The sequence below is a fragment of the Hylobates moloch genome, unplaced genomic scaffold (genome assembly GCF_009828535.3).
Source record: "Hylobates moloch isolate HMO894 unplaced genomic scaffold, HMol_V3 SCAFFOLD_7, whole genome shotgun sequence".
Classification (NCBI taxonomy): Eukaryota; Metazoa; Chordata; class Mammalia; order Primates; family Hylobatidae; genus Hylobates; species Hylobates moloch.
The window spans coordinates 45,394,100-45,417,824 of NW_026652282.1; the positions used below are offsets into that span (position 1 = coordinate 45,394,100).

General features: G+C 41.1%; 1 protein-coding gene across 1 annotated transcript; it reads left to right on the forward strand.

The window, feature by feature from the left end:
- Positions 1-831: 831 nt before the first annotated feature.
- LOC116811070 (acyl-coenzyme A synthetase ACSM6, mitochondrial-like) lies at positions 832-23,206 on the forward strand. Its single transcript, XM_032756192.1, is given in 8 exon segments — positions 832-1,031; positions 4,200-4,347; positions 5,599-5,721; positions 6,853-6,935; positions 9,398-9,521; positions 15,072-15,286; positions 18,237-18,363; positions 23,132-23,206. Coding segments are annotated over 8 exon segments (1,041 nt in total). The 5' UTR covers positions 832-885.
- The last annotated feature ends 519 nt before the right edge of the window (positions 23,207-23,725 follow it).

The following is a 23,725-nucleotide window of genomic DNA, read 5'->3' on the forward strand; positions in this document are numbered from 1 at the left end:
GTTCATCAATTCATCAGTCAATAGATATTTAGATTGTTTAGATTGTTTCCACCTTTGGGATATTATGAACAATGACTTTTTTATGGTGCCCAAGAATTTCAATTTGAGAAGCAGAAGATAAAGGTGAGGTGTGTGGGAAAGACCTGCACCGGTTAACTAGATCCTTTTCCAAAATCAATATATCTATAGTAAGGAGTGTAAGCATTGAAAGACAAGCAATGTCATCATCAGTTGCTCCTAGAAGTATTCTAGTTCTCCAAGCTTGAAAAGTGAAGAGAAGCCTCTGTTAGAACAGCCTCTGGCACACAAATGCACCCAGCATGTCCCAGTCTCATAGGAGGCCCCCAACAGGTGTTAGATGGATGCAAAAGAATCTACAGAAACAGCCAAAGGCCGGAAGTTGTTTGTTGTTGTTGTTGTTGTTTGTCTCCAATGCAAATCCAGAAATCCATAGCACAAGCCATTCTCAAGCCAGGAGGAAACAACAAAAAGGAAGTTTTCACAACCCCCTTGCATCACAGTTTCAAAATCAGGCTACATTTCAAGTAACTAGTGGTCTGAAGCCTAACCGTATAAATTTAGGACTGCTCGAGGGGAAAGGATAACAGCAGCAGAGCCACTGATCACTGGATTGTTTCAATGAGCTCAGTCTCCTGCATGTCTCAGTTCTTCCCTAGCCACCATCATGTTGCTTCCCCAATACGGAGGAGAAACTCCCAAGAGAGAGGGTATTCCAGAGACCTCATCTGTGCCTTCCAGGATGTTTGAGGAAATATTCTCTGCTCAAAAGATATGTATGAAGCCTTATTTGAGACTTTTTCAGGAATCATCTTTGTGCCTGGGAGTCTCCAGCTGACTGCCAAGGAAATTTGCTATCAATTACACATGTCTAAAGCCCAATGCTTTGTGGCCAGTGAGGCTATGTTCCAGGTCATGGTCTCTGCCATGTTTGACTGCCCTATCTTGAAGACCAAGCTCCTGGTGTCAGATAAGTGCTATGATGTGTGGTTGGATTTCAAGGAGCTGATTCAGTAAGTGGACACTGAAAATGAGAAACTTAAATCAAGAAAATGCCTGATTTTGGAAGACAGAATGTTGTATGAGAAGGTGGTGTGAGTAGTTGTAATGAAAAGCTTAATGGTAATTTCTAGTCCTGAAAAAAAAAACAACAGAGTAACTCCCCAACACCCCCAACAGAAGAATCCCTGATCTGGCCTAGAAGTTCTCAGTCTGAGTGAAAGTCTCATCTTCTGATTCATACTTGACCATTCATTCTGAGATGGTAAAAAAATAGGTGATAAAAATATAAACACAATAAAAAACATAATAAGAAGCTTATATATATATATATATAATTATATAATGGAATACCATTCAGCCATTAAAAGGAATGAAATTATGTCTTTTGCAGCAAGCTGGATGGAACTGGAGGCCATTATCTTAAGTGAAATAACAGAAATACAAAGTCAAATACTGCATGTTCTCACTTATAAGTGGGAACTAAATAATGTGTACACACAGATATAGAGTGTAGAATAATAGACACTGGAGACGCAAAGGTGGGAGGTTTTGAGAGGGTGAAGAATGATAAATTACTTAATGGGTACAATGTACACTATTTTGGTGATGGTTACACTAAAAGCCCAGATTTCACCATTATGTAACAAAACTGCACTTGTATCCCTTAAATTTATACAAATAAAAAAAACTCACAGGCACTGGGATATGAGAAAATACATATTAAAACAAAAACATGATGCCATGTTTATCCTCAGATTAGCCAAACACAGTAGTCTCCCCTTATCTGTGGTTTTGTTTTCTGTGGTTTCAGTTACCTGTGGTCAACCATGGTCCAAAATAGTTGAGTACAGTACAATAAGATATTTTGAGAAAGAGAGATCACATTCACACAACTTTTATTACAGTATATTGTTGTAATTTTTCTATTTTATTAATTATTGTTTTTAGTTTCTTACTGTGCCTAATTTATAAATAAGACTTTATCATAAGTATGCATGTTTAGGAAAAAAGATAGTGCATATAGGGTTCAGTACCATTTGTGGTTTCAGGCACTCACTGGGAGTCTTGGAGCATATCCCCCAGGGATAAGGTGGGACTATTGTATTAAGTTTGATAATTATAAATGCGGTCTTTACAGAGTAATATTTTAGTGTCCAGATATGTAAAAAAAAAAAAAAAAAAAACCGTGAACAAGACAGACAAAGTCCCTGTCCTCATGGATTTTATATTCTAGACAACAAAATGGACAACAAGAAAACACATAAATGATCAAGGTAATACAGTTTCCAAAAGAAACTCCCAACCAAAACAGGCAAATTAAATAGAGTGATCTCATGTGGAGATGGGGGAATTAGATTTGGTGGCTTCTTAGGAGAGGATGAGCTGAGACTTGAATACTATAGAGCCAGCCTTTTGAATATCTGTAGGAATAATATCAGAGAGAATACTAAGGTAAAGGACCTGAGGTGGGAAACAGGTTGACTTGTTTGAGGAACAGAAAGAATACCAGGGTGCCTGAAGTGTGGTGAGTGGAAAAGAGAGTGGGAGGAGAGGAGGTTGAATAGCAAGGGAGAGCGAGATTACAGCAGGTCTTGTAGGTCACATAGGAATTGTCTGTGGAACGTGGAGGAGAAGGACTTGATCTGAGTGACGTTTTAAAAACTCCAACTGCTGTCTGAACAATGAGAGACAAGACAGGTAGTAAAGGGACCTGGCAGAAGGCTAGTGCAGTCGTCCAAGTGAGAAGCCGTGTTGGTATGGACCATGATGGTGGCAGTGGACACAGGACTGGGAATTTGCAAGGCGAATAAGGAACTCGCCTCAGGCACAAAATGTAAAGGGGCACTGAAAAATCCAGTGATCAAGAGAAATAATATTTTGATTTTCAAATACATTTTAAAAATCAAATTATAAAATAATTTTCATAATTGAAGTTTAAAAATTTGTATATAATTTTACATATTTATTTTATATATTATATCATCTGTTTATAATTTATAATTTCATAAATTTTATGTTTTTAATACAATAATTTAATTTTTTTAATTAATAAAATCATATTGGCAAACTTCCGCTGACAGATCACCTGCTTCTATTTTTATAAATACAGTCTTGTTGGAACCAGAGACAAGATTAGGGTGACCAAGTAAGGTGAGTCATGCAACTGCCTGGTTGGATTACAGGCTGTGTGAGAAGTATACTTTGAAGCTGGCTTGGCTGAATCCCATTCCTAAATCGTATTGGGAATACTTGACCACTTTGGGAGCATTCATTGTCATGTACTTATTTTAAATTTTGTGGCTGGGCACGGTGGCTCACACCTGTAACCCCAGCACTTTGGGAGGTCGAGGCGGGCAGATCACTTGAGGTCAGGAGTTCAAGACCAGCCTGGCCAACATGGTGAAACACCATCTCTACTAAAAATATAAAAATTAGCTGGGTGTGTTGGCAGACGCCTGTAGTCCCAGCTACTTCGGAGGTTAAGGCAGAAGAATCGCTTGAACTCGGGAGGTGGAGGTTGCAGTGAGCCGAGATCACACCATTGCACTCCAGCCTGGATGACAGAGCAAGACTCCATCACAAAAATTAATTAATTAATTAATTTAATTTGGGTATTTTATTATTAATTTTTGACATTAGTTTTGATTATTTTAAAAATATTTCACTAAAATATTATTTATCTTGACTACTGAATTTGCTGGTATCCCCTTAAATATCATGTTTGTCACAAATGTTTCACTTGCTCCACCTTAGTCCCAGCCCCGAGTACAGATAATGAAGAGAGACAGACTTGTGACATGTTGTAGAGGTAAAGTCAGGGCTTGCCAATGGTTAGGATGTGGCATAGATAGCTGGGTAGATAAGTAGAGACATAGCGTAAGACTGATAATAAGGATTACTACAGATTTTTGCCTTGAACAATTGAGTAAATAGAGGGTATTTTACTGAGAAAAATAAGGCTGGAACATAAAGGCATCATATATTACCTATCCAACAGAAATTAATGCAAAAAAATTAAGGGAAAAAATGGCAGCTGCACCTCTAACAAATCATTCCCCAATATACCAAGCTACTAGCTGTTATTTTAAAAAATCAAAGATTACTAAACCAGGAGCCAAGGCTCTAAGTCAGAGAACCTAAATTTAGAACCTTGCTGTTGCATCTTTTGCAATTTATAGAGTTGTACCTCCAAAGCAGACCTTCATGGGGACCAAAAGTCAACATCCAATGGCTATATTCTTCACCAATGGGACAATGGGAGTTTCCAAACTGGCCGAGTATTCCCAGTATGATTTGGGAATGGATTTCAGTCAGGCTTCCAGATATAGTCCTCACACACCCTGTTCAGGCTTGAAAGATCTTCTCTGGGGTGGTAAAGGGAGAGTTTCATGAGACTAAAGCTAAAAAAAAGAGTTCGTTACTCAAGATTGCAGAAAACATTGATATTGAGAGAAGGAACAGAGCTGAAAGCAGGGTGGGAGGGTGTACACCACTGGATCAAAAGTAGATTACTATAGATCAAAAATCTAAGAGTATATGGTAAAAAGAGGAAGAGCAGTGAATCCATGCAGTTGAGGAGGGATCCAGGATGATTACCCCCAAAGACGCACCGTTGGATGTTACTTGTTCTTCAGTGCTACCAGCACCGGGGTGAATAATTGTGTTGGCCACTATATGTAGTGATAAACACAGAGAGAGAGTCACAATTTATGAGGGTTTGGGGTTCTAGAGTCAGATTCTAAGATGAGCATCACATGTCATCACACTACCCCTTAAAACAATTATTTAAGTAGCTCACGAATACTTTTGGGCATGGGTCACTGGGCCAATGCTAATGCCTCTTTCTAGCATCAGTAAAATTGCCACAATTTTTACTGGCAATATCCAGGCTTATTACTCAAAGCAACAATGATCAAAACAAGGCTTCTGGGGTTCAGAAGTAAATGCCTCTCTTGGCAAATTCAAGGGATGCTGAAACTGATTTCAATCTCTTTGGTTGAACACTCAATTGAGTAATTAATTGGGTTGCATTTTAGTTTGGTTTGTCTGTGGTTAAGTTTCCCAACCTTACATTCAATTCTGCCTAAGATAAATGGTTGTGTGTTGTGACTCCACACTCAAGTTCTCTTAACAAACTCTACCCAAAGGTTCCTTAGGGGAAACAGGTGTATGTGATGTTCATACTCACCTCAAAGGCTTTGACTCTCATAAGCCATAATGGCCAGTGGATATCAGGTAGAGAATTAGAATAGGAGAAACTATTCTAACTCATTTATTAAAATGGTTTAGGAGATCATTCATTTATTCAACTCATTAATTAATAAAAGTGCTTACTAGAACAGTTCAGAGACCCCCGAAAGCCATGAATCCTGGAAGGCAATATCATACCAATTAAGTGATACTCACAGAATTTAAGGAGACTCCATTAGCCTCCTGGCCTCATAGCCTTTGTTTGTTTTCATTTGGGTGGTCCTTGTTTCGCTCCACAGATTAGTGCTTGATAATAGCAAGCATTATTGTTGTTGCTAGTACCAACATGAGAAAATCCAAATGGCTTTCCTATTCCTCTTTAGATGGTGGATGGACCTCCAGCCAACAAATATTTTGTGGTCTAAGTGATGCCTTTGATGGATCTTTATCCAAGGAGCCTGTGTGTTTCTGTGTCACATGCCAATTTTCTGTCCTGAGACTGTTCTAAATGTAAGACCAGGTCCTTGTTGTGGGACATGCGGGGCAAAGGTCAGAAAGAGGCATTAGCAATGGCCCAGTGGCTCATGCCCCAAATGGGGCAAATCAAGAATTAAATTTGGAGTGCGATCTTGACTTAAAGATGCTCTCCCTACTTCTGAGAGCAGTGCCCCCTCACTTCTCTAGGGCCTTTGGAATTAGGAGGACTTGGCTACTTCAGTTGTAGCACTCAAAAGGAAGCTTTTTTTTTTTTTTTTTTTTGAGACAGAGTCTTGCTCTGTCACCCAAGCTGGAGTGCAATGGCGTGGTCTCGGCTCACTGCAACCTCCCGCTTCCCGAGTTCAAGCGATTCTCCTGCCTCAGCCTCCCAAGTAGCTGGGATTGCAGGTGCCCACCACCACGCCCAGCTAATTTTTGTATTTTTACTAGAGACAGAGTTTCACCATGTTGGCCAGGCTGGTCTCGAACTCCTGCCCTCCGGTGATCCACCCACCTTGGCCTCCCAAAGTGCTGGGGTTACAGGTGTGAGCCACCATGCCTGGCCTGAAAAGAAAAGTTTTAAAGGACAATAGTGATATTGAAGAAGACAATATCAGTTACTATTCATTGACTATTCACTGGTACTTCATATGCATTATTTCATTTCATCTCCCCAACAACCCTGTAAGGGAAAAACTGGGGAAACTGAGTCTCATAGAAGATAAGTACCTAGCCCAAGGAATCACAGAGGTGGAATTAGACATTAAGCAATCATGGTCTATTGGACTCCACAGCACAATCACTAAACTGTTGTGCTAACCTCTTAAGTGCCTCCACAATCCACAGTTTTACTGGCAACATCCAGACTTATTATTCAAAGCAACAAAGATCAAAACAAGGCTTCTGGGATCCATAAGTAAATGCCTCATTGTGTATCTATTCAGATATCAGTGAATAACATGATAGCTGCTAGGTTCACACAGCTAAAGCTAAATTCTCTCCCAAGGTCTGGAGGGTGAGGAATCACTAGATCTCCAAGACAAATGGCATGCCCCAGCCGAGTCTCAAAGTTAGTGGCCCTCTTCCCTGGACCTTCCCCACCACGGTCTCACTGTCTTTCCCACTTAACATATAGATTTGGTTTTTTCTTCCTTGGGGTCCCAGGCTCTGTCCAGGTCTTCTGTCACCACTCTATCTGCAAATCCGCTGATGTACCAGGAACTGCTTCAGCACAAGTGTTTCGCCAGGTAAGAGAGGATCTTTCAGGAGAGAGTCCATTTCCACTCATGGTATCATAAATAAGATTAGGAATCCTCAATTTGTTGAAGTAGATCCAATCCTATCTTTCAGTAACACACCTATCTTGTTGCCATTTATGGCAATAACTTCGTTAGAGTGTGGGATTTTTTTATTCTCTTGTGACTTTTCAAAGCCATATCTTCTGGCTCCACAGGAGTCCAGAATAAAGAACTAAATTATAATCATAAGGTTGAGTTTGTTTAATCAATTTGTAATTACACCTCCCTTTAAAAAGATAAACATTAAAGACAAATACATTACCTGTAAATAAGGTAAATATTAAAAACAAAGACCACCTTCCTTATTGGATATAAATCCTTTTAGGCCTTTTAAAAATAAATTTATATCTATATTTATCTACCTATCTTCATCGCAATATACTGAAATATTGGGTTGGGATTATATAGATGGTATCATACTATGTATATCATAGTAAAACCTGCATTTTCACTCCACACTGTTCCTTAGAGCTCTATTTATGATAATATGTGTAATATATTTTAATCATTGCATAGTATTCCTTAGTATGAATGAATTATATGTTAATGAGCCCCAAGTACCTATCAAGGATACTTGAATCTTTTCCAAGCTGCTGAAATAAGAATCTTTGCACATATCCTAGAATTCTCTAGAGTACCCACTGAGAAGTGGAACTGCCAATGTTTCGTGGAGTCTGGGTGATGCCCAGATTAATCATCACTAAAGATTAATGAGAAAGCACAGGTTCCAAAGCATTGTATCATGCCTTAGAGTTTGCTAAATAATTATTTAACTCTAAATTTTACTTTAGCTGTGTGAGCAAGGACATATACTCTATGAAGGGAGCATTTGTGGGAGCAAAGAATAGCAACGTATTAAATTATGATGACATAAACAAATGCCTAGTTCATTGGAATTTTATGGAGCAATTAAAAATAGTTAAGTTAAAATACAGTATATCTTTATTCATCAACATGCCATCCCATATAAAATGTTCAGATTCTTTCTTTCTTTTTTTTTTTCTTTTTTTGAGACAGGGACTTTCTCTGTTGCCCGGGCTGCTGAGGTGCTCAAGGGATCCTCCCGTCTCAGCCTCCCAAGTAACTGGGACTACAGGCACATGCCACCACACCTGGATATTTTTTGTTTTCATTTTTTGTAGAGACCTGGTCTCACTATGTTGCCTGGTCTTGAACTTCTGGGCTCAAGCAAGTCTCCCACCTCTGCTTCCCAAAATGCTGGGATTACAGGCATGAACCACTGTGCCCAGACAGATTATTTCTTATACCCTTGATAGAAAATGACTTAAAATTTTACAAATAGTCAACTCTCACTTGTACCCTTAAATTAATAATAAAAAGGCAATGATAAAATGGTGTCTTTGGAATTAACTCAGAAACAGTTCTCCAATTCTGATCTTTCTTAGTCTCAAGACCTAACTGGGTGGGCAGGTCAGGTATTATCTAATACAGATCAGCTACCACATAACAATTAATTGACACTCTTGTGTTCAAAATACATAGTCATTCTATCTGTATTTGAGACCATGAAGAGGTTTGCTCTAATCATCTTCCCACACTGGAACCTTCTACCATCACCAAAATAAAATACACATAAAATGAATTGTGGGTTTATAAAAAGTGTTCGCTACTATTCTATCTATGTCTGGGGCCCTATGGAAACTTCTCATAATATCCAGAGACTTTCAGCCCAGTTTGTAAAATTGGTGGCTGTCTCTCCATCCCCAGACTTCAGAAAATTAGTTCCTTCTTTACCTTACCATTGCTGACACATTCTTCATACACAGGTAATGCTTTTGGGGTGGGAATAGAACTCAGAAGTGTTTCTACAGAAGGCTGGCTTCCTACCATCAGTTAATACTTATTTACTTTTAGCATTAATACTTCTTGTCCAGAAGAGTAAATGAATCTTCATAGAGATTGATGTAACTGAGATATCTGAATAGATTACCTAAAAGACTAGTAATAAGAACATAAACTACCACTTAATGAGTACCTCTTATATGTTTGGCAATATCTGTATCTTTTTTTTTTTTTTTTTTTTGAGACGGAGTCTTGCTCTGTCACCCAGGCTGGAGTGCAGTGGCGCAATCTCGGCTCACTGCAAGCTCCGCCTCCCAGGTTCACGCCATTCTCCTGCCTCAGCCTCTCCGAGTAGCTGGGACTACAGGTGCCCGCCACCACGCCTGGCTAATTTTTTTGTATTTTTAGTAGAGACGGGGTTTCACCGTGGTCTCGATCTGCTAACCTCGTGATCTGCCCGCCTTGGCCTCCCAAAGTGCTGGGATTACAAGCGTGAGCCACCGCGCCCGGCCTATCTGTATCATTTTTGCAAGTTTCTTTCTCACAACAGACCTGTTATTGGTAGAAATACTCACTAAGTCTAAGAACAACTTTTGATGCCTCTCCAGCTACAGATTCAAGAGTCTGAAGCTTTGTGTGGCTATAGGAGGATCCATCAGCCCTGGGGTGATTGAGGACTGGAAACACATCACTAAATTGAACATCTATGAAGGCTATGGGAAGACAGCAACTGTAGGTTGATGCTGATTTACCATTCAGCCAGAAACCAAACTTGTCCATTCACTGTGTAAGCACATTGTCAAAGCACTAGCACACACTAGAAATGCAGAACTGGATATGAAGCACGGGAAAAGGAATTGCTTTAATCTAAAGGGACCCCCCTTCCATTGCAAGCCAAAGAATTACAAGTACAGATAACTTATAAACTTACAGATTTCACAGCAGGAAGTTGAGCTAGTTTCCACCTGACAATTCCTGTTTACTCTGTGAAGTATGAGGCAATGTCACCTGACGAGAATGTGAAAATGATGTGATAGAATTCTGAGTGGAGGATGTTTAAAATGATCATTGCTGAATATGGAAGAAAGAGCGGATTGTGAAAATAAAGGAGAAATGGGTAATTATAAGATCACATTTGAGGTTGCTGAGCATTCATCTTCAAAGTCACTAATCTATGTAGTTATGTGATTTTCTCCAATATCACTCTAAAATACAGATATAAGCATAGTGAAAGTGAACAGTTGGATTGAAGCAGGATTAAAGTTGTGCCAAGAAGATCCAATAAAAGGGCAGTGGGCAAGGGATCTGGTGATATTGGAGAGAAAATAGTTAAGATGAAAGACTAAGAAACTAAGCTGACTGGGGAAGGAAGAGAATTCAAGAAAAGGCAGATAAGCTGTGTGAAGGCAAAGCACTGGGGATGTCAATGGAGCTGGAATGACTGAAGGTAGTTGTTTTAGGCTGCTGTAACAAAATATCATAGATATTTTACTCACAGTTGTAGATGCTGGATGTCCAAGATCAGAGTGCCAGCATGGTCAGGTTCTGGGGAGGGCCCTCTTCTGAGTTGCAGACTATCAACCTCTGGTGGTATTCTCACATGACAGAGAGAGAGAGAGAGAGAGAGAGAGCGCACGCAAAAAGTCTCTCTCTGTTTTGTTGTTGTTACTTTTTTTTTTCTTAAGAGTTAGGGTCTTGCTCTATTGCCTAAACTGGAGTGCAGTGATGCAGTCATAGCTCCCTACAGCCTCGAACTCCTGGGCTCAAGTGATTCTCCAACCTCAGCCTCCCAAGCAGCTGGGACTACAGGTACACACCACCACACTTGGCTAATTATTTATATTTTTTTAGTAGAGACAGGGTCTTACTATGTTTCCCAGGCTGGTCTCAAACTCCTGGCCTCAAGTGATCCTCCTGCCTCAGCCTCCTAGAGTATTTAGGACAGGCACGAGCCACCGTGCCCAGTGTCTCTTCTTATGAGGGCAGGAATCCCATCATGAGGGCATCACTCATATGACCTCATCTAAACCCAATTACCTCCCAAAAGCCCCATCTCGAAATACCATCACAGTGGGGAGAAGGGCTTTAGCACATGGATTTGGGAGAGATACAATTTAGTCCATAGCAGCAGTGGTCAAACAGTGAGATACATAGACTTAAGATTTCAGAGGTAGAACATTTGCAGGTGATGCCAACACAAGGGTATAGCCACAGGTGGATTAAGTGTCATGACACTCCCTAGAGATCAGGGTCAATAAATGAAGAGACCAGAGGGTAGGACTGGTCATTCACATAGATGTAGGAGGCACTCAGGATGATGGTGGGACGTGGAGTAAAGGAAAGATCATGAACCTCATGATGAAGGCTTTAATGGATAAGGAATGACTGGGAGATTGGTAAATTATAGCAACCAGGAGTAGTAGAGGGTGGTAAAGGTAAGTGGTGTGAGTCTTAGACAGGGGCATTGTACATAGGGTCAGAAAAGTAATGGTTAGGAGTAATCATCTCCTATGTTTTAAAATATTAGACAAAATGTGAGTCTGGTGATATTTTGACTAGAAGTCGCATGACCTAGATTCTAACACAACTCTGCTACAGAACAACTGAAGGAGTCGTAAGAGGGCCTTCTGTCTTTCTCTGGGCCTGGTTTCTGATTCATTCATTCACTCACCCATTCCGTGAACACTTATGGAAAGCCCACACTCTCCTAAGCATGGGGACATCGTGATAAGCCAAGCCACAACAACCTTCACGGGGCTGTAGAGTAGCAGAGCAGATTTAATCAAAGAATTGTGTAGTAGAAGTATAGCCAATACCAGAAATAAGTGGTCTGAAGTGAAGGACCAGAACTCATTGAAGGTATATTACAAAGAATCTAACTTCTTTTACGGAATTAAGAAAATCTTCCCCAAGAAATTCCTGTTTTGAGAGCTGAAGGATAAATAAGGGTTCACCAGGTAGGGGAGGGGGCATCTTGGGTGGAAGGGATCAGGTTGCACTACAAAAACCCTCTGAGCGTTCATGCACAGACTACAGAGGGTCACGGGGCTGGGATGCAGGAGTCACTGGAGAGGTGGGGACCATCCAGACCTTCCAAGGCCTTTAGAGCCAATACAGCTCATGGTCACCCAATGTTCATCTTGCCTTCTCTCTTATGATAAGACAATAAGCTGGATGTGCAATGAATCAGTCAAGGTAGAAAAACTAAACAAGTTGCCAAGGTCACACAGCTACTTGCTTTAAAATGTTTTAAGTGAGATATGATTCATATATTATAAAATTCACCATTTTAAGTATATACCTGAGTGGCTTTTAGTATATTTGTAAGGTTCCAAAACCATCAATAGAAGCCCTTGTTTTTAGGCCCTACTTACTTTGGCCTCTTTTAACCTCCAGAAGAGATCATTAGGTATATATATATATATATATATAATATATAATATATTGTTTAATATTTTATATCTATTAAGTATATTATATATTGTTTAATATTTTAAATATATATAATACATATAATATTTATGTGTTTAAGTGTGGCAAAACATTCACACAATAAAGCGCATGACTTTTTTTTTTCTTCAACTTTTATTTTAAGTTCAGAGGTACATGTGCAGGATGTGCAGGTTCGTTACATAGGTAAATTTGTGCCATGGTGATTTGCTGCACGGATCATCCCATCACCTAGGTATTAAGCCTGGCATCCATTAGCTATTCTTCCTGATGCTCTCTCGCCTGCCACACCTTCCTCTGACAGCCTCGATTGTGTGTTGTTCCCTTCCATGTGTCCATGTGTTCTTATCACTCAGCTCCCACTTATAAGTGAGAATATGTGGTGTTTGGTTTTCTGTTCCTTCATTAGTTTGTTGAGGATAATGTCTTCTAACTCCATCCATGTCCCTGCAAAGGACATGAATTCATTCCTTTTAATGGCTACATGGTGTATATGTACCACATTTTCTTTATCCAGTCTGTCATTGATGGGTGCTTAGGTTGATTCCATGTCTTTGCTATTGTGAATAGTGCTGCAATGAACATACACATGCATGTATCTTTATAACAGAATGATTTAAATTCCTTTGGGTATACACCCAGTAGCGAGATTGCTGGATCAAATGGTATGTCTGTCTCTAGGTCTTTGAGAAATTGTCACACCGTCTTCCACAATGGTTGAACTAACTTACACTCCCACCAACAGTGTAAAAGTGGACCTAAACTATACCCTACAATAAATGGACTTAACAGATATTTACAGAACATGCTATCCAACAGCTGCAGAATATACATTCTATTCATCAGAACATGGAACATTCTCCAAGATAGACCATATGATAGGCCACAAAAAACAAGTCTCAGTAAATTTAAGAAAATCAAAATTATATAAAATACTCTCTCAGACCACAGTGGAATAAAATTAGAAATCAACTATGAAAGGAACCCTCAAAACCACAGAAATACATGGAAATTAAATAACCTGCTCCTGAATGATCGTTGGGTCAACAATGAAATCAAGATGGAGATTAAAAAATTCTTTGAATGATAATAGTGATACAACCTATCCCCTCACCTGGGCCTTTGTTCCCTGCTCTCTCTTTCTCTGCTTCTCTCTGCTCCCTCCTTTTCCCCTCCTTTCTCTCTGTCCTTCCCCCTACTCCCTTTCTCTTCCCCACCCCCATTCTCTCTCTGCCTGTCTCTTTCTCTTACAAACCTCACCCCCCACACTCTATGTTCCTCTCCAGCCCTGTTCAGAGGGAGCCTCTCACGACTGACCTTTGCACATCCCACAATTTGAAAATTATAGAAAGATGGTGGGGGGACAGAAAACTTATTGAGAAATGTCTGCTCCTAGCTCAGCTTCTGTCAGACCCACCTGCATTTGGTGCTACTAGGGGATAGGGCTCTGACAAACCCTGAGCTTCTGCAGGGTCTCATCACTGGCTCCACAGCCACTGCTGGTCCCTCTTCTATTCCCTATTGAGATAAATCAGCCACCTCATGGGGATACATTCCTGTCTATCTTATCACAAGGAACCCCTGTGACTGGCAGGCATCAGGTGCCCAATGACTATTTCTAAAATGGATGAGCACAATCTCCACTCATGGCTTGATACGGGATGTTTCCCCACCCCAGAAAACCCCCTTTGGGCCCTCCCAGTCAACACTACCCAAGGGGCAACCCTGCTTCTGCAGCCAGCATTGCAATATCTGCCTGGGTTTGAACAGTGTATGAAGAATCACACCTGGTACACCGGGGGGTCATCTGGTCTTCCAGGAAACAGACGCCCAAACAGATAGGACTGCAAACCTCTATTAGCGGAAACACTACGGAAGATTAGAGACAGGTGAGCAGGTAGCATAAAACGTGTTGGATACTTTTCCAAGTTATGTAGGAGCCACAGCATGGCTGTCACAGCTCAGGGGCCTCTTCAAATTTCAGCTTGTCCTTTAAAGCAAAAAAAAAAAAAAATTATTTCCATGTGATCTTTTGTCTTATAGACACTTTGTCTTCTATAAAATATTTGTGTCCCTGATAAATACTTCTGTGTGTGGCTGCATCTGTGTCTATATGCCATGGAAAGCAATTATCTATGGGTCTCAGGTATAGGTCTTACAGTTTAACTGTGTACACATTCTTATAATTATCCTTTCTTTTATCTGGTAGAATCTGAATTTTAACTGTGGAGACAGGGGCTTTGCCTTATCTTTTGAAACAGGGATTGGAAATCTCTGGGCCTGAGCTGTGACAGCCTATGGTTTATCTAATGAACTCCAATGAACATCTTTTGATGATCTTCTGAGTGGGAATATTTTCATTTAAACAGTGAGGGGGTGAGTGTCTAACATCTGTCAGCTATTTTGGAAGATGCTTTCTTTATGGGCTTGGTCTCTTCGTCCTCACAATGATCTCATAAACCACATCATCCCCAGCTCATTTATAAGAAAGCTGAGGCTCTGAGCTCCACTGAAAGTTGGTATCTGGGCTCAGACAGCAGGGACAGAGGGAAGGGTGACAATTTTGCATGACGATATTGGAGATGCAAAGCTGGGAGTCAGAGGTGAGAAGCAGAGGGTGCCAGGAATGAGCTGAGACCCAACCTGCCAGGGCAGCTCAGGATTGGCCTTCAGTTCCCCACCAGAGTCGGTCTCATTCTGAAGGCCAAGGCCACAGCTCTGCTGAACCACTGTTAGTCTCCTTGAGCCATAATAAACTCAGGCAGACAGGGTCCCCTTATAGAACCAAGTTAAATTTCCCAGACCTCTAGGCATTCATTCACCCTGATCCAGAGCCTTCACACATCCAGGGAAAGAATCATCCTTCCCGCAGATAATGGACTAAAGGCTTTAGGGCAACAAGCAACTTCTGGGAAGGATAATTCTCTTGTCTACACTGTGCCATCTGAGCTCTCCCATAGTGGCTCTGTTGTGGCCCTCACACAGCCGCCACGCTTCTGCTCACACTGCTTGCGCCTGCCAGAAGTGGCCTTCCAGCTCCACCTTAAGTGAGTTCAACAAACCCCCATGTGACATCTCCCCACTTTATCTCTCTTCCACGCCCTCCTCTTTATTCCCAGGAGAATCTGTCTTCCTCTTTTGCACTCTGGGGCCCTTCACTTGTGCTTCCATTATGGATGGTCACAAGATCCCTGCCCTTTGGTGTGTGCCTCTCTGCTGCAGGACATAGGAAGTGCTGCAAGTCAAGGGTGCATCTCATCCCTCACAGAGCTGGCCACATGGTCGAGGTTCCATACATGCCTGCAAAATTGGTATTTATGGCTTCTATAAGCAATCTCTTTCCTCATCTACAACAGATATCTGCTGCCTTGCTCGTGATAGGGAGATGATGCAACCCACTGTGTGCCCTCAGAAACCTGAGAAAAGTTACTACGTTACTGAGCGCGGTGGCTCACGTCTATAATCCCGCACTTTGGGAGGCTGAGGCCGGCGGATCATCTGAGGTCAGGAGTTTGAGACCAGCCTGACCAACATGGAGAAACCTTGTATCTACTAAAAATACAAAAAAATTAGCCCAGCATGATGGCACATGCCTGTGATCCCAGCTACTTGGGAGGCTGAGGCAGGAAAATCTCTTGAACCTGGGAGGTGGAGGTTGCGGTGAGCCAAGATCGCGCCATTGCACTCCAGCCTGGGCAACAAGAGTGAAACTCTGTCTCGAAAGTAAATAAATAATAAATAAATAAATAAATAAATAAATAAATAAATAAATAAATAAAATAACCATGTCCCCAGCCAGTGTTACCCTTGTATTGCAAAGTCCTGCAGTACCATCTGTGACATTTCTTTCTATTCATTCAATGAGGAAAAAAAAAGATGAATCCGCTTTAAAAGTCAGTCCATACTGTTCAGATCAACATACCAAGTGGTGTGCATGGAGGCAGTGGTCGTGTTCCCAGAGGCCACCCAGGCAGAGGAGGTATCTGGCAGCCCACGAATGGTCCTGAACAGCCAGCCATGCAGTAGAGCAAGTAGGGCAATCCTGAAAAAGGGGCCCTCCTAAAGCCGTATTGACCTGCAGAGCAGAAGGAAGAAAAGTTTCAAAATGCATTAATATGATGGACAAAAACACCAACACCTACACCAATCCCATGCAGCAGGTGACAGTCCCTGGCACCTTTCTTCCCTCCAGGTTTCAAAATAGCAGTGTCAGTGCCAAAAAATCTCCCTTCTACTGAGTCCTGAGGACAGCTGGGGTGTGAAGGGAAGCCATGAGGATAACCTGCTGTCACCACATGCCACTGTGTCTGTCTGCAAATGCAGGCACTCTGGGTCCTGTTCCAGGGAAGATAGAGCCATTACACAGTAATAAAAAAGCATCTTCCAGACACATGAGTGTCTAGCCCAGGTATACTCCCATCCCTCCCTCACCACCATCACTGAAGTTGGTTCCTTGCATATGATGAACAGAAAGAAAAGGAGGAATGAAAAGTCCATTATTCATACAAGAATCACAGCTACTCTTGGGAGAACTTTTTATAGGCCTTTTATGTCCTATCTCTGATTCTCAAAATGCTGCAAGGTCAGCGTGGCCACTCTGCACTAAATCGAAGGAAAGAGGATCCCAGAGGAAGGAGAAAATTTACCCAGGGTCACACAGCTTGCAAGAGGCAGAGTGGAAGTTGATCCCATCTCTACCTGCAAGACCCTCTCGTGCCCCTCTGCCTCCCTTCCTGACAAAGGGTCTTCTCCACTCTGGAGGTACAACCTGTGGGCACAAAAAGCTCTGGGGAGATATGAATTACTGATGTCCCGCAGGGGAACTGGGAAAGGGTTTTCTGATAGAACAATCTAATCTATAGAAGTTAGGCACGCTATAATATTTATTTTAACTCACAGATGTTACCGAAGTTTAAATGCACTATGACATAAAGAACAATTTTGTCCATGGAAAAATGAGATGGGAGTTCTAAATAACAGAATTAAAACAACTATGACTTAAAGTGCAGAAATCCTGTCATGTGTGATCGGAGGACTCACCGGCTGTGAAAGCTACAGGGACCACATGAGAAACAGCTTAGCTGACCATAAATTAAGGCCTTTGTTGGGAATTGTCCTTATAGGTAATTAGTGACTTTCACTCTTCACTATCTCACATCCAGTGTACATTTTCTATTACAAATATAAAATCTCTGACAACTAGAATGTTCGATCAAGGGCACCACTGGATGGGGAGGGGGAATTTTTGCATAGCAAAGTTGCCAACAGAGATGGGACAGTGATGAATTACAGAATTTGCTTTGTCAAAGAGCATTCAGAATTGCACAAAGCACATATTAATACTGGATGAATGAGTTTTCATATTTTTACTTTGGGGGTTGCAGCAGATATTCTAAAAGTTAGTCACCTACCCCATATAGGAATTAAATAACAGCAACAAAAAATCCCACATATTTGGGGACGGGACCCAGCAACATCTTGAGTAAAAAGGATCAGTCAGGGTCTACTGGGCCATGAGACCTATAGCAGTGGAGTTAAGTGGCATCTTCTCATGTTATTTCTGGAAATAGAACAGTTAAAGCTCTTCAGCCCTTGACCCTTAAGCATTTATGGTCTCTGGAAGTGCCACCAAAGATGACCATCTGGGAATGGAGAAGACTGAAGCCTCGTGGAGAATATTTTGCTTTTTAAAAAGTAAAGAGACAGAAAAGATACCACAGAACACACAAACCAGAGACAAGGCCAGGAGAGGGTGCTGTGTGAAAAGACAAAAGTGTCCTGAAATAGGCACAGTGAAAATGACCACAGCATTTACCTTTATCTTCTCTGTGCTCTCAGTTGGGATGCAGCTGCTGTTCCTCATGGGAACTAAATAAGATCCTGAATCTGCTAAGGGCCAGAGAAGGGATAGGGGCTTATTCTGGCTTGCACGTTCTTTGCAGAATAAGAATTCCTCTATGTCCACCTCTGCCATGTCATTCTCTTTGCCACAATCAGGTCCCTTACCAGAGTTACAGACTTTGATAACCAGATGCCACAGAGGACCCTGGAACTCTCTGGACCCTTGTCCTTGAGAAGGACACCACAGAGCCCTGGTCTTAACAAATCAACTAACTGCGAACAGGTAGGTCTCAAACTAGCTGGAAATCAACTCTAAATCAGAAGTTCCCAGTGCATATCAGAGGGAACTGCTTATAAATTAAGCACAGACTAAAAATTAAAATAGGAGCATTCAAGGATAAAAAGAATATCAATAAACCCTGGACAGGAATAGCACTACTCCTTTTTTCAAGCCATAGAGACATTCACAATTCTTTGGATTCATATTTAATCTAATTTCCATATCAGACCAGGTATTATAAATATTAATGAACAGAAATGACTTAAAGAGACGAATAGTAATGAGAAAAGGTAAGAGCTACGGGAATTAACTGTAAAGTTTTAGGGTTACACTTAAAATGTTAGAGGAGTAAAACTGCATAGAAATTTATTACTAATGGAATTGTATAGTTCACAATAAACAATTTAAACAAACAAAAATAATAAAGGAAGCTCCAAAAACAGTAAATAAATGCCTCTTTTCCTAAAACATATCTCATTGTACAATATTGATTCCCAAAAGACATAGCAATAAAATTTCCTCTCTCATTAGGACATACAGTTCCAATTCTAAAATGCTATTAGTGTTGCTTTTCTCAAATGAAAGAAAAATAAAGCCTTCACACTGACGCAAGGTGGGAAGTGGAGCTGGCTCATTACCCTTCTAGGCTCATTACCTCTGTCAAAAGTAACCAAAACCTCAGGGTGGGGTGGTGTCCACAGTCAGTGGAGGGGACTGAGCTCTACCATTCATAGGGGACTGGACAAGAGTCATTTGGCTGGGGCATTTGAGGAAAATTGTGTCCTGACACCCAGTGAGACAACTGTTCTCTTTAGTAAGTGCTTGAAACTCTTTCTAGGAAACATAACAATTACCCTCCACCCTGACCCCTCACCCCCAAAAGGAGAAGCAGAGTGTGTGGATTGTACAGCAGAAGTTACATGGCTGCCTTCACAGTGAGCTCCTACCTCTTTGGGGATGATTCTCTATGCCTGGTTGTCCACTAGCTGGCTCCTGACTAATGTGTCTCTCCAGCACTCTCCGTTTTTCAATCATTTCCTATCTTGGAGATAGAGAAAGAATGAACTTAAATAAGAATTAAAACATCAAGTTCTTTACTAGATACTCAAAGCTTTGTCTTAAAACAAAAACATCCTTAGAAATGTCCATCACAATTACCTACCTGTGCTGCTTGTAGGAAGCCTTCTTCTCCTGCATCTCCCTCTGCAAGGCTTAAACACAGAGCTGTGGGGGAGAAAAATACATCCACGTCCTGACCTGGCAGATTATGTCCAAAAGCAAGGAAAGAAAAAAAAAAAAAAAACAACTTACCCAGTTGTCGTGAGCCTTTCTTTCAGAAGTGGCGATCTGAAAAAGCCAACACATGAGAAACCATATGTTTAAGGAGTCTAAAGGCCATGAGATCATTTGCATCAGCGCTGAAGGATTCTGCAACTGCTGGGAAGAAGGCTCCTTACCTGGCATCTGTAGTAGTCTTCTACCCACCTCTGCTGCTCTTCTGTGTCTTCCATCATTTTCCTATGGTTTAGAATCACTTTTATCAGGTAAAGTGCCGTTTTAAGTATGATTTTAAATAACCTGCCATGTTCCTGTTATCTTCACAACTGTACCCTTACACAATCTATCCATAGATAGAAAACGCATTCCACATGGTTATAAAAATACAGTACTATAAAAAACTGTTGCTATATTGATTCCTCATCTATTATTTAATGCCTGCTGGGTTCTGAGTTGGCAATTTCCTTACCTATTCTCAGTATGTCCTTAATTTATCCTTCATTGAGCATCACTTATCATAAATCTCTATTCTCCTTGTACTAATATCATTACCATATTTCACAGGGAAGAACAACTGGGCTTATAAACAGGCACAGTCCTTTTTAAGTATGTGATTGATCCTACAACAATGCACTTTCCTAAGGATGATGACAATCATCCCTAGAAAAGTTTGTGTAAACTGAGTTTCAACACAGTCTGCCCAGCAGTGGAGTCAGGAAACGTTTTATTATTTCACAGTTTTTGGTCATTGGTAAATCTTTTTTTTTTTTTTTTTTGAGATGGAGTCTTGCTCTGTTGCCCAGGCTAGAGTGCAGTGGTGCGATCTTGGCTTGCTACAAGCTCCACCTCCTGGGTTCATGCCATTCTCTTGCCTCAGCCTCCCGAGTAGCTGGGACTACAGGTGCCCGCCACCAGGCCCGGCTAATTTTTTGTATTTTTAGTAGAGACGGGGTTTCACCATTTTAGCCAGGATGGTCTCGATCTCCTGACCTCGTGATCCGCCCGCCTCGGCCTCCCAAAGTGCTGGGAATACAGGCGTGAGCCACCGCGCCCGGCCAGTCATTGGTAAATGTTAAAGTACTTTGTTTTCTCTTGTGTGAATTTTCTCTCTCTCTAAATATGTCTTCTGACCATTTGTTTATCTTTCTGTGTTAATTGGGTATAAACATTGTACAAAGGTTAAAAACAAAATACTCCAACAGGGGTTGCCCAAGATGTTGGTATTGAGTCTCTGAAGTCACTTGTAGGTGTGTATTTCCTCAATTACTAATTTCAAGCTTCCTTCCACCTCTGACAACTGCCTCTCCTTTGCTGCTAGCTCACGTTCTTTCATCTCAGCTTCCTGAGATGAGAAGGGAAAGAAATGTATGCGCATGATCCAGTAGCCAGTGTGGGATTCTTTCTTCCCTTCCAGCATCTGGAGGCTGTGATTAAAAGGTCCTCTGCCAACCTTCCCATATATATACCAACAGATCTTCATAATGAGAGGGAGACAAAAAAAAAAAAGAAAAAAAAATTCACACTCTGGCCTGCTGGCAAGTCCTCTGTAATTTCCAGCTCCTCTTCATAGCTCTATACTCCTACTCACTAGTGAGTAAATCAAGGACTATAAAAAGCTTCTATGAGATGCACTATGTGTCCTTCTGGGGTCAGTCTTGTTCTTGATACAGTGAAAGCTCATTTTAGTTCAATGTGGAAAACCAGACCTGACCAACTCATCACAACTAAATCAATCAGGATGGAGCAGAGGATAATTCCTTGTCTGACTCCTCCCATGGGGAGACCTGATTCTCAGTCAGAGGCTGGTGCCAGAACCCAGACAATCAGCCTTAGAGAGATCCTTCCAGGACATGGTGTCATTAACCCTGTAGTTCACTACTGCACGTTTCCATGATTCAGGATTGGAACTCTTGTCATCGACTTCAAAGATTCTGGTTGACAGAAAAGGTAAATCTGACTGCTGGGCACATCTACTGAATCAAAAATAATCGGAGTGGCTCCTTAGTCAGGGTGTTATGTCCTGGAAATAGGTGATAACTGCAAACCATCAACCCTGGTGTTGATCGAGTTTAACAAGGTTCAGTTCATCGATAGTGGAGGCAGAAAATGGCAATAACCTAAAAAGATAGGTTTGCTGTGTTGCCCTCACACTACTTCATTCATGATTCTGATTCAAAGGATCTCATTTGAGAATTGATTTCATATGAAGTACACATAAAATTCCCAAAACAGGAAACAGGGACAAAGACAGTTTAGAGAGAAAGTGAATGCACTTGTTTCTAAACACCTAAGCCATCCTTCAGCACATGCTGTCTGGAGTAGCCCAAAGCAAGGAGTTTGTTGTGAGGTACTGACGATGCAAGGGGAGCAGGGAGCTGTTCCCACTCTAAAGGAGCTCACAGTTTAATGCAAATGAGAAGCCAGTGAGAACATCATTACCCCTGCTGTGCTCTTGAGAACTAGGAACACAAACCATGAATCTTAAGAAAAGCAAAGGAGGAGTTCTGCTTTTGAGTGGGGATGAGTGCATCTGAAGCTTCTGATCTCCCACGAGAACAATGGAGAACACCAGACAGAATATAAAACACATGATTGAATGCATCCAATTGCTACCATGGCATTAAAGGACATGAGGCCAAAATGGATAAGAAGATAACCTAGGACAAAGGTCAGCCTAGCATTCGGGGCCCATTTCCCTGAGTTTCACTGCTTAATTCCAGAAGGGACTACTGAGATGTAAAGAAGCAGAGCACCCTTTGCACACTGCATGGGATTGGATGGAAAACAAGTGGAGTTGAGGGTCTTCCAATGAAGACGACCCCTACTAAAGTCCAGTAGCTTTGGTTGGGACCCAGAAGAGTCACACGCTAGGAATAAAGGTGGACAGGAAATACATTTGCCTTTATAAGGACTGAGCCTTCACTGATGACCTCAATTGCTGACTGGATGGAGGGAGTCCAGGTCTGCTAGTATCCCTGACAACTCACCAGAAGTAGACTCCCATTTTTTCTGCAAGATAACATCCAACTAGGTCTCAGTTTGCTTCTGAATAGTTTTTACAGTGTCTCACATTTAATAAAAAATGATTAGCCATATGTCAGGAACAATGCAATGTAATATGACCAAAACCTAAAGGACTGTGAAAATAGATCTAAAGGTGACCTAGGTATTCAACGTAAAGACGCCAGTACCAGTTCCTCCTCTTCTACCTAATCAATTACAAACAAGAATGTATGAAGGGAAAGGAAATATGCAGATTACAGAAATCATGGCAGGAAGGACAAGCACAATTTTCTAAAGACTTAATTTGCCATAAATATTGCATAAAATATTTTAAAGGAAATTATAATTGTCTCCTTTGGTTGACACATGGTTCATACAACAGCATTTGTGTCAATGAACACATTGACATCTTATTCTTCCTCAGTAGTCGTTCTTTGTCTGTAGATTTTGTAAACACTATCTACTTTCATCTTCATCTTTTTTATTTCAGCTTGCACTTCTGCTTCCACAGAACTTCGTGAAGCAAAGAGGACTTTCAGGTCGTTTTTCATTCCTGAAAGGATAAAACCATTTTCTTTGTGTGCATGCATGTGTACCTGAGACTTTGGTTAGGGTGGAGAGAGGAGAAGGTGAGAAATCTGAAGGCAGGAAGCTGTTCTTCACCATCCCAGGGCAAACTCATTTCCATGCTATCGGGACTCCAACAAATAGTAAACCTTCCAGCTTACGATTATTGGACCTCCAGGGTCTCAGCTGTAAATCTTTGAATCTGTCATTTACATTTTGTGACTTTAAGACAGATTTGCGAAAAGACATTTAGGAAATAATAATTGTACAACAACATGAATATACTTAACACAACTGAATTGTACACTAAAACACGGTTAAGATGGTAATTATTATGTTATGAATATTTTACCACAGGTAAAAATGTTTAACAATTTGAAAAGCAAGTAATTATATTTAGCTCTCTGAGTTCTATAATTTGTAACATTTCACCACCTGGTCCTTCTTGATCTTCAGTGGAGTACCTCCCTTCTGTCCCTGCCCTACTTTAGATTCCACTTTCCCTTCCCTGACACCA